The sequence below is a fragment of the Toxotes jaculatrix genome, chromosome 24 (assembly GCF_017976425.1).
Source record: "Toxotes jaculatrix isolate fToxJac2 chromosome 24, fToxJac2.pri, whole genome shotgun sequence".
NCBI lineage: Eukaryota > Metazoa > Chordata > Actinopteri > Toxotidae > Toxotes > Toxotes jaculatrix.
Window position 1 is genome coordinate 1,454,535 of NC_054417.1, and position 11,638 is coordinate 1,466,172.

Below are 11,638 nucleotides of genomic sequence, written 5' to 3' on the forward strand. Positions count from 1 at the left end.
GTGTCTGGCTCGCCTTTCCATCACGGCACAGGGAAGAACAAGTGGCTAAAAATAGCTTCAGGTTGCATCTGGGCAGCGGTTGGCTGGAAGTGAATGATTAGCATGATATGCATGCTTTTTAATATTGATGGTAATTGGGTACAATTAACGGAATGGGCTCTGGATGAGGAGATATTGTGTTTTGACGAGGTGATTGTGCCATTGATGGGATATTAACATCAGATTTGAATCCTTCTAATGCCCAGGTACATGCAGAGGTTGTGGATAAAAGCATCTTTCTGTGCGTGAGTTGACTGATTAGTTTGGGTGGCTGAAAAAAACAGGACGTTCAGAAGCTGAGACGGTGGAAAATGTCCTGCGGTGTCCTTTCTTTTCAGGTACATAGGCCTTACTTTGCTTCTAAACCTTAGATGTAAACAATGATTTTAAAGCAATATACATTTATACATTAATTATCAGAAAAAGATTAAGATTACTGGCATTTTTACAGCTGATTAGGTCAGGAACAGACTGTCCAGTGGAAGAAAAGTCATGAGTCCACATTTAGCTAAATCATAACATTGTCCATGTGTCCTGCCAAAGTGCCCACAAGCAAGACACTGCAATGATTAACATATGTTGCGGTGATTGGAAACGTCTGCAGGTCAGCGCTGCAGTAAGTCCCTGCAATCTTCTGAGGCGTGTCGGAGAATAAAGAGCCCGACACGCCTCGACCCTCGGAGTCATTTAAACTGAAATATGTAGTGTTGTTCTGCAGCTCATGGTCGTGACACCTTCAAAAGAAAAACTACACTATTATACTGTTCATTACTGAGGACCACGCAAGACAAATCAACAACAACAACAACAACAGCAACAGCATCCACAGCAGAGGGGCTGCTGAAATGTCTCCGTGGATATCAGACAGGCTGAGTGTGCCAAGACAGTTTGGATTTTATTATTTTGATTTTTTTTACGACAGCACAGTCTACTTTTTGAGGAAGCCTATTACTGTCCTCCCACACACACCCATCAGTAGCAGGCGCACCACGACCTCAATAACCCTCCACACTCACACACACACACACACATATATATAGAGGCTGGTTTAGTCCATTTCAGACACACTAACACTCTCAGAACACTACTGCCATCAAGTGTCTGCTTCTAAACACAACAGCTGCATGAAAACCAGCAGATTTCCTCCACTTCATGTACAACAGCTGAGCACATGAATGCATTCTGGCACTTTCAAACCCTGATTCTGAACTTTTCACAGTCACAACAAACTCCAGAGAGAAGAGACTGTTCTAGAGCTTTCAATCACAGCACATGATCTTCTTCAGGGGCTGGAGTTGCCCAGTTCAAGTATCCAACGTCAGACAGAAACACAGACGGACACATGAAGCTCCAGCTACAATTCAGGACAGGACAGATCTGTGTTACGTTATCAACACAACATTTAATAACAGTTTTTACCAACATGAGTGAGATTACACTGATACTGCATTAAAGGGCTGATATTGGCCTTCATGACAGCTTTCATTTTCTATGACAGTTATTCCTCAGGTTTTCCTTCTCAGACCACACAAAAACGATCAATACTGGGAACTGTTTGGCATGAAGATCACAAAGATCAGAGATATAGTGTGTGTCAGTTATTGGCAGTTTCAATACAAAAACAGTGGAATGCACCTTTAAAAACCCCTCAGATATCCCACACTGAGGACGACAGCTCATTCTGTAGGAGTGTTACAGTAAAGGGAACCTTGCTTGACATCATGTGAGAATAACTTGGAACAACAATGATGATTAAGAGGCTTACAGTAGGTTTAAGAGAGGCACTTCTTCATACAACTCCTTCGGTTTGCTCCTCAGAAAATTATACAAGTATACAGCGTTCACCCGTCCCCCTCAGACAGCAGCTCGTCCTCCGCTGAGGCTTCAAGGACAAGAAAGAGGAGATGAAATCTGAAACCAAGGAAGTGACGTCTTTCCAGCGCTGGAATAAGATTAAATTAATTTAAAGAATTTGCAAAACACTGTTTTATTTTAGTACTAGTACCAGTACCAGGCCACAGACCAGTACCAGGTCACAGACCAGTACCAGGTCACAGACCAGTACCAGGTCACAGACCAGTACCAGGCCACAGACCAGTACCAGGTCACAGACCAGTACCAGGCCACAGACCAGTACCAGGATAGAAGATGATGAAGGGCAGTTCAAATAGTGCATAGAGCTCGGAGGTGTGTTGGATTTGGTTACCTCTGAGGTGCAACCAACCCCCAAACACCTTCTCTTTCATCCAAACATTTAGGCCAAAGTCCCAGCTGCAAAAACAACTCATTAAAATAAGTTTAAACCATTTAACTCAATCAACAAATTAATTCTAGTAACATTTCCAATTGTCTCTGGACGTTACTTCCCTATTTCATGATCATATACAGGCAAAATGTTTTTACAATAAACCTATACAATGCTGACACCGAGTTTAAAGCTCAGTGTGAGTAAATTAAATAGTTTCCAAACATAAAGTCAGTGTGTGTTTTCTGCTGCCAAGGCCGGCTTCTCTTTAGGCCCTCCTCTGTCTGAGGACGGGTGCGTTTGGTCTTTGTTAGGGTGGGCGGTGTCTGGCTGCGTGGGTGGTTCTGAGATGGCTGGCGGTGGATCTGTGCCGTCATCACTTGAATTTCTGCGTGACGTCACCACCACCTCGTACTCGGCTGACGCCCGCTCATTAGGTGCCTGGCAACAAGAGGAGTAAACAGTGATTGTGTTTGATAAGAACCTGCATCACATCTGGCACCATCACCGGGGAACATTTCAGAACCGTCTTTCACTGTATTTAGCATAAATACTGTGTCTAACAGAGGTCTAACTGGAAATACCTGTTGCTGCCTGGCTAACTAACTAACCAGAAAAAAAACTTTATTTTAACACTAACTATTAGTGTTAGCTTCTCCTAGATTTGCTAACTAGAACACTAACTGGATCAACAGAGATAAATTCTCACTATAATTGAAATCTTACAAATAATCAGGCTTAGAATGAATTCATCAGCTGCACTGACCTGCATGACTCTGGACCATCTGAAGCCTCACTCGTGTCCTCTGCACTCCGTACGCTACTTTGTGATCAGTTCCCAAAATAATCCCAGACAAATGTCTTTACCTGTTAGCAGTTTCTCTGCATCTCTAAAGGTGTGTGTGTGATCTCACAGACGGTCTACAGTCTGCTCGAGATGACAACATATTTACTGGAAGCTGGAAGCAAACACTTCCACAGACTGAAGATTTCTGAAGTAAACAGTTCATCATTCAGAGCAGAGACACTGTGGGCTCACAGAAACACCTCTGAACAGCCCACTGCTGGTGAACAGGTAAAGTCAGAGGGAATACCACGTGACGGAGTCATGCAGACTCTCTTTGGTATTTCTAATTTATTCTGGGTAAAGCTCTTTTAATACTTTTAATAACTGGCGCGGGCAGACTACCTTTGCTGGTGATGCGGGGCGCAGCAGTCCCACATGTCCCAAAGACATAGAGCGAAAAAATGAAATCAGAAAACCACGAGGAGATTCTTCTTGTCTGGGATCTAAATAACTATAGTATGTACACAGAAGTGTGCTTCAACACATCTGTACAGCTGCTCCGTGGCTGAATACCTCCACTCAAATGTCCACTGGGTTTGACATCACTGGGGAATAATTCAGGAATGCATGCACATCACAGGACGTCACGATCGGGGCGTGGGAGTTTTCACAGACACAGAGACGTATGCATGCATGTACACGCCCACATACCACACACAAACGCTCAGGTATAAATGAGTCACTGTTATCACCACATGTAACACACGCACATATACAGAGAGGCAACCCTGTACACCCCCCCCCCTCCACACACACACACACACACACGGTAATTTTCCATCGACCTTTGCACGTAAAAACGCCTCACCTTTCTTCAGTGTGTGTGGGCAGCAGGTTAGAGGAGGAAACGTCAGAAGGCTCAGATTAGTTCAAGTTAAAGAAACATTTCCCACACAGTCATTAAACTATCAGACAGACACAGCAGATGGAAACACCATGTTATTATTGTTATTATTATTATTATTATTATTATTATTATGATGATGATGATGTAACATCTGTACACACGAGTCTCACCTTTAAACATCAATCTGAATCGAAAATGTTAGTTTTACGAATTTATCATAGATATTATGCAAAGAGACTCCTCTGAGTCATGCTACAGGCTGAATGCTATCATGTGAACATGTTAGCCTGTCCTCTGGTGCCCCCCTGTCCTCTAGTCTTCTAATGACAGTACTGAACATGATGTGAGCTGTGACTGTGCTCACCTGCAGCGGGTGCGTCTCTGGTGGCGGTCCCCCGGTCTTTGCCATGTTCATCATTTCTTTGATCTGAACGAGGGCGAAGGCGATGGTGACCCACGGGGCTCCAGACAGCACCCAGGCCGGCCGGGTCACGTCCTCCTGATCCTCCTGGTGCTTGGTCTTCTTGACGGGTAAGACGGCGGCCTGGCGGGACGGGGCCGGGCTACCGACGGCGTTCTGACTCTGCACCAGATCAATGGTGGCGATGGGAACCGGGCTGGAGGGGACAGGGATGTTCTCTGCTAATATTTTGTCCTCTGAGAAAAAATAAAAGAGGAAATTAGAAAATATCCTGTTTTTCAGATAGATTCACATTATTTTAAAAATATGTGCCTTCTCATTCAGATTCTTTCCCCTTAGGAATCCAGACATATCTTTTACATCTTTCACCACATTTTCTCAAATGTGAAGTGTATGTTTGGACGGAGGGGACCAGGGTTTTCCCACCTTTCTCCTCTGTCTCTCCAGTCAAACACTGGATAAAGGAGAAGATGAGGAGGATGACGAGGGAGGCCATGCCGATTCCTCGGAAGGTAGCTGCAGCACCTGCAAAGCAAACGGGGAAATGGTCAGTGGTGGGAAGAGTTACTCACATTCTGAAGTATAAATATCTCAGCTTTATGGGAGAAGTCGGTTTTATTTAAAGCTGGAACCATCGGTGTGTGGCCAAAAACAAACACATAATGCACCTTAAAACCTCCTCCTGTGTGCGAGCACCGCGGTTTTGTTTCGTACCAAAATAACTGACGAACACTCCTCCCACCATGGCTCCACAGCCGCGGCCCAGACCGAGGTGGAGGCCCTGCAGGATCCCCTGCGCCGACGTCCTCAGTGCAGGCGGCACCGCAGCGCTCAGGAACGAGATACAAGCTGCCCAAACTGAGGCGTGGGTCACACCTGGAGGACACACAGGGACAGGTGTGGGTCACAGCTGGAGGAGCATGACATGAACTACACTTTTCTGTGACACTAAATGTAAAATGAGTTTTATATATCAACTGGAAGCTGTGTGTGATTCAGTGAGTTTGGGAAAAATAGGCCGATCTCCATCTTCTCTGAACTGTCAGCAGATTATTATACGCTGAAAAAAGTTAAGAATGATGCTTCATTTAAACAAGACTCTCCACCGTCCATCAATTTATCAGCTACTCCAAAACAGCTACGGCTCCAAATCTGTCAAACTAATTTCAGTGTTGATTCCTTTGTGTTTTTCTTGTCGGTTCTGTTCAGACGTGTCTTCTGTTAATATTTCCCGTCTCTGAGAGACGAGCAGAGTGTCCACGTTTGTCTTTGGCTCAGATTTCAGCAGTAAAAATCACACGTTGTTTATCAGGGTTACTGAAACTGAGATCACAGCGTATCACAAAGTAAAATGTGATTCAACAGTGACACTGGCAGTGATCAGCAGAACTGTCCCGCCTACGTGCACAGCTTCGTTCAAATCTTTTGCAGCAGATTACCTGCATTTTTTCATTGTCTTACACTGTGTCTTTTGTTGGTCTCTTCATTTTATTTCACTCTGATCTGTCCACTTGGTTTTACGTGACTGTCGGATCAGGACCTCGACCAGGGCTTGTTCGGTTTTCTAAACCTGCGATAACACTTTTATTTTGCCAGCAGTCTAGCTTCCTGTCTGACTAAAACATAACATGTCACATGACCACCACGCCTTAGCAGAGAGCCGGTCGCAGCTTATCACACGTTAAGCACTGAATGTAAACAACAGTAAAAAGGTAATGGGCCTGTGAAAGCTGGGCTCTGTCTGGTCTCCTCTGTTACCAGCTCACACTGAATGCAGAGTAACATCTATCTTTCCAGCTTCTCCCTGTTTTCACTGCTCGGCTTCACAGTGAGAACAGGCAGTGGACTTGAAGCTAAAGCTCTGAGCGAGTTTTGACTTGTTTATTCTGTGAGGCGTCGGTGTTTTCTCAGGGCGGACGTCTCAAACAAACCACCCAGGCTCACACAGAAGCTGCCCCCACTCATGTCTCTCACTGTCCACTTTATTTTCATTTCTGTTCCCTGTTCTTTCTTTAAGTCGTCTCTTGTTTTGTTGCCTTCCTTCAGTTTGATTTATCCACTAATAATGAGCATGTAAATGTATTTTACAGCTTCCTCTCTGTGTATAAACCCATCCTGTTGTTAGTGATCTGGGCTGCGGGAGGAAGACGGCCGCCTGATAAGCGTCCTGTTAGACTAACGGCAGGTTCCTGTCTCGTCCCCGGGGTCCTAGCTTTCCCAACCCTCCCTGCAGACAGGGAAATGAACAGATGTTACCTTGAAGGACCTCCATGGGCAGGACGGTCCAGGCGTTCTGCAGGTAGGAGATGTACAGGTAACGAGCCGTGTTGCAGGCCAGGCCGATGTACAGCACCCTGAGGGAGAGGGGACGGGGGACGGAGGGGGACAGGGGTGTTAATATATTACAAAACATTCATTCATCTGAACTGAATAAATCATTGTCTGAGGGACACTTTGACACGTGTACAACTTGTCTTTGGTCTGAACCCGAGTGAAAATTAGAGGAAACTTTCTGTACATTTAAATATTCAATCAGACAAATACACGCTGACTGAGAATGAGCATTAGTTCGTTCGGTTCTGCTCGTCTTTCTCCTTCTGTGTCAGATTTTTTTCCTTCTTTTCTATTGTTTAATACAGAAAACAATAAAAAATGATGACACGTGAAGATACAAGTTCCCAGAGTCGGAGCTGATGTGTTAACACTGCTTCTTCTGAGAGAACAGAGCAGGCAAACCGAGCACAGTCAGTCCAGGTGTTCATCACCCGACAGCATGATTTCAGTGTTTGTTCATGAACAGACGGTTTGCTGAACACACACACACACACACACACAGAAGATTCGATTTACAGAGGTTAATTTGTGCTAATTTGTGTTTCCTGAGACTTTTAAGATCTTGACAAAGAAAATGGAATATCTTGTGCATAAAAACAGGTTGGAAACACTCTGTGATGAAGCGTGTGTTCTGTACATTTAAAAATCAGATCAGGAACCTGCTGTTCCTTCAGGAGAAATCTAACAGGACACATCAGGTCTTCCAAATCCCCTATCCTGACATATGTTTACATTTAAGACATCAGCTGACTGGAGGACGCTGACTGGAGGACGCTGACGCAGCCTGACTTCACTGGTTTGTCAGCAGGTGATCTTTCCACAGGTGGTTTGACAGAGTCAACAGAGGACACCTGCAGCCTCAGGTGACTTATTAACATCCTCCCAGCTATAAAAAGATAAGTGACCAGCGGAGCAGGATGCTGAAGCTGCAGCCTGCTCTGCTCGTGAGCTGGTTTCTGTCTACGTTCCAGTAAAACAGGAAGTGTGTCTGCAGCAGAGTGGCACATCCTCACACCCTGAAGACTCGACAACGTGAAGAACACACAGCGAGAGGTTAACGTCCTCAACACTCTGAACTCTACAGTTTCTGTGTCTAACTGCGTGTGCTGCTGTGTTTTTAGTCATTTATTCCATGTTTTACTGTAAAGTAACAGGATAATAGTACAGCACTAATATTTAATAACAGGCCAGGTAAAAGTCCACTTTATGGCAGGGAAGTTGCACTGGATTGGATTAGATGGTACAGATGTGCCTGATAAAGCAGACACATCATAAATCCTGAAAGCAATAACACACATCAGACTTCATTTTCAAATACACCCTGTTATTCTAAAGAAAATATAAGTAGGACGAAAATAGGGGTCATGACCTTTTTTCCTTTTCTCTTGTAAATGACTTATTTTTTATCTTTTCAGCCTCTAATGACAGATGAAGAGTGATTAAACATCCCGTCAGTGATTAACTTAAAACCTTGTTATAAACTGCCCGTCCTTCCCCTTTCACCTCCCCTCCTGTTGACTCGGGGGCTGTTTTGGAGTCAGAGACGCCGTGTGTGTCCTGTGCAGGGCCTGACATCTAACACCACGCTCTCAAATGTCCCTGCTGCCCGCGAGGTCCGGCCTCCAATTCACTCCGACAGAAACCCCGAGCATCAACGACCCCATTGTCTCTGAGAGGCACATTCACTCTTCACAGCTCTGACACCGGATACAACAACCGACTGCAGCCGCCGCTGCAGAGCAGAGGACGGATTTACCCGTTTAAACCTGTAGCACTTATTTACTGTGATGAATAAAGAAAGTATTTTACCGTCAGGATTTACTGGGGTCAAATAAATCTGCAAGGAAAGATTTACAACACAAACCGACAGAAAGATAAATGTGTTTTCATTCTGTCTGTATACTGAACTGAACTGAACTTGATTTGATGCAGCAGGTTTGTGCTAACTGTGGATCATGTGTCTCACCTGACGTGTCCGACCAGCTCGATGAACTTGTGGCTGGTGAAATAAGCGGCGAGCTCTGAGACGTGGCTCAGGACGGAGCAGACTCCGAACAGCGTGGTCGTCCCCTTCAGGTCCTCCAAGTGCCAGTAGAGGAAGCTGAAGACGAAGCCGTAGCCGAAGCCCATGAACCAGGCGACGAACAGGACAGAGCTGTAGCGCACGCTGCAGAGCAGCCTCAGCAGATCACTGTAGTGGAACTCCTCAGCGGCACTGGGACTCACGGGAGTCTGGTCCGAGGAGCTGGACTCTGGTATTGACCTCGGGCTGTCCACCTGCTCCACCGCCCCCTCTGGAAGCTCCTGATGGTAGTCACCGCCTTTTTCAAAGTAGAACTGAGTGGCAACAACAAATGCCACGCCCATCAGCACACCAAAGACGATGAAGGCGATCTGGTAGTTGTGCAGGCGGTAGTCGGGCAGGATGCAGCCGACACCGTCGATCACGACCGTGATGTGCGTGTGGTCGATCCAGATGCCCACCAGCAGCATGGCCAGACCCCAGCCCAGGGAGCCCCACATCCTCTGCAGGCCGTAGCGGTCGCGGGCTTTACCCAGGTACTGCAGCGTGACAGTGTCCACGATGGTGACGGCCGGGGCGCTGAAGAACTCGCCCACGATGATGACGAGGAGGATGAGGAGGAAGATGGTCTCCACCTGGTCCTGGTTGTAGATGATCTGGTACTCCTTGGCTTTGGTTGGAGCAGGGGAGGTGGTGGTTGTGGTGCTGGTGGGTCGGGTGGTGTTTGGTGTGAGCTGGGTAGTGTTATCCAGCTTGGAGGGGGGTGACGTGTTGGCGTCAGCGCTTCGTTCATGTCTGTGGAGCTCGCTGAAGTTGAGGAGTTCAGGAAACGCAGGGAGATCTAGAAAGCTTCGGCGAGTCCTGGTGTGGTTGGTGGAGTTGCTCGGATGTGTCATGTTACCGTGAGGGAGAGTCGTCGTCACAGGCGTCACAGGAGCAGCACCTTTCTCCTCGCACTTCATCTCAGCCGGTCTGACAAAGCCGATGCCGCAGTTGAACACCAACCAGCAGAGCACAGAGAACAGCAGGACGGCCTTCCCCTTCTTGAAGCGGTCGGCCACCACGCCCCAAAAGGGGGCGCTGCAGAACTCTATGAAGTAGCGGATGCCGACGAGCAGCCCACTGCGGCTGGCCGACATGCCGAGCTGCTTGTAGTACACGGCCAGCAGAGGGTGCAGCGAGCCGTAAGCGGCGTAGAAGAAGAAGTAGAACACTTTGGAGATGAGGAGGTGGCTGTTGATGCGAAGGCACATCCTCTCGCAGCAGTCGATGGAGTCAGGCTGCGAGGACGGGGGCTCTCCGGGTGGAGCGTCCGTGGTGGGCGCAGGCGTCGTGGAGACCCCACCCTGCCGCTCCACCGACACGGTGTTGAACGGCTCGGCCAGCACATACTTCCTCTTCTGCTCCTCCTCGTCGTCTGTCAGGATGGCAACCTTGTCGTCAGCTGCCATATCTGGAAGATAAGGAAATGAGAGTGAGCGAGGCTGCAGGGAGAACAGATCCTGAACTCGTCCTTTAGCTGGAAGGTTTGTGTACTCTGCCAAACATTATCATGTTGTACTGGAAACCAAACCTGATTTCATGGTCCTCCACTGTGAACACCATGTTCAGGAATAGATCCTGTGCAAGAAAATGTCACTGGGTGTCTCCGTCTCTTCCTACAGAAAGGTTTATTACTCTGGAGATTTTCCAACATCAGTGCCTCTCTAACTCTGCCATTAATGCAACTGCCAATATAAATACATCAGTCTTTACAGGGACATTCACTGAGCTTTAAATACTGCACACACCCTCACTCAGCTGATGAATGGCTGCTACACAGAAACAGATCAGGTTCAACTTATTTAACATTTGACAGCCCACTGAGCTAATAACTGATCTGTGAATCGTTCGATTTATGATCCACTGATGATGCATGAACAATAAGAACTAGTATTGTATGAGCTGCAGTTGGTTGTTTTGCTGTGAGTCATTCTAATGATGTTTAACAACCTCCTCTTTCTCACTTTGAAAACAAAAGCACAGTCAGTAAAGTTATTTTAGCTTCTGAAGTCCAAAGACACACAACAACACAACTGTGTAACAGTCCTGAAAGCAACTTTTTCTGTTGTCAGCATGAGAATAAAGGTTCCACAGATCTGTACCTGTGCTCTGAACAGTCTCTGAGGTCTGCCTGTGATTCTACCCCAGATCTGACCTGGCCTGAGTAAAGTGCTACTGAAAACTTATCCACGCAGCAATGATAAACTGAACTGGTAAGGTGATCCTTCAGGGACCGCTGGGGGTCCTCGCACCTCAGTTTGGAAACCGTCTGTCCGTCTCTGGCTGCCACCGACCATCCTTTGCGGAAGTGCTTGATAACAGAGCTTGAATAAAGCTGCAGTTTACTGCAGCTATAAACGAACCGAACTCAATTCATTTAAAGGAGAATTTAAGGAAATTAGATAAAATGTCGTTGCTTGACGAAATAAACCGGTTAAACGGGCATGAAACGACTCTAACGTTCGGGCTTCTATCATTTAGTCTGTTATAAGCTCAATTAACATCTTTCAACATATGAAAAAAACAGTCAATGGAAAATAAAAACGCGTAATTCAAAGGCACAGCACGTTGATTTTCTCACCTGCTCAGGTCACCACTCCCATTAAACTATGACTGCGCAGTCTGCTGAAATTTTCTCTCTTCGCTGGGACATGTCGCTCAGAAAACCGATCATAACCGTGACTTCCGTTACGCGGTTAACGTCTGAATTCACGTCAAAGAGTTGACGTTTGAATTGTAACGTGAATTAGAAGAGTTTCTCCGGCTCTGCCCTCTTTGTGTACAGAACAACGGCGGCTCGTTGAACCGGAGCTCGCACCTGTTCTGACGCTGCCATCAAC

At 46.5% G+C, this 11,638-nt stretch overlaps 1 protein-coding gene across 2 annotated transcripts; it reads right to left on the bottom strand.

The window, feature by feature from the left end:
• Window positions 1-1,421: 1,421 nt before the first annotated feature.
• Window positions 1,422-11,634, bottom strand: LOC121177873 (major facilitator superfamily domain-containing protein 6-A-like). Of its 2 annotated transcripts, XM_041032278.1 has the most exons (8): window positions 11,380-11,634; window positions 8,700-10,209; window positions 6,656-6,753; window positions 5,114-5,275; window positions 4,826-4,924; window positions 4,343-4,635; window positions 3,940-3,943; window positions 2,589-2,725 (listed from the first exon to the last, which is right to left on the bottom strand). In XM_041032278.1, the coding sequence occupies exons 2-8, from the start codon at window positions 10,205-10,207 to the stop codon at window positions 2,718-2,720; spliced, it is 2,172 nt and encodes a 723-aa protein (XP_040888212.1). In that variant the 5' UTR covers window positions 10,208-10,209; window positions 11,380-11,634; the 3' UTR covers window positions 2,589-2,717. The 2 variants fall into 2 exon arrangements, with proteins under 2 accessions (XP_040888211.1, XP_040888212.1); XM_041032277.1 differs by lacking the exon at window positions 3,940-3,943 and having other exon boundaries at window positions 1,422-2,725.
• Window positions 11,635-11,638: the final 4 nt, after the last annotated feature.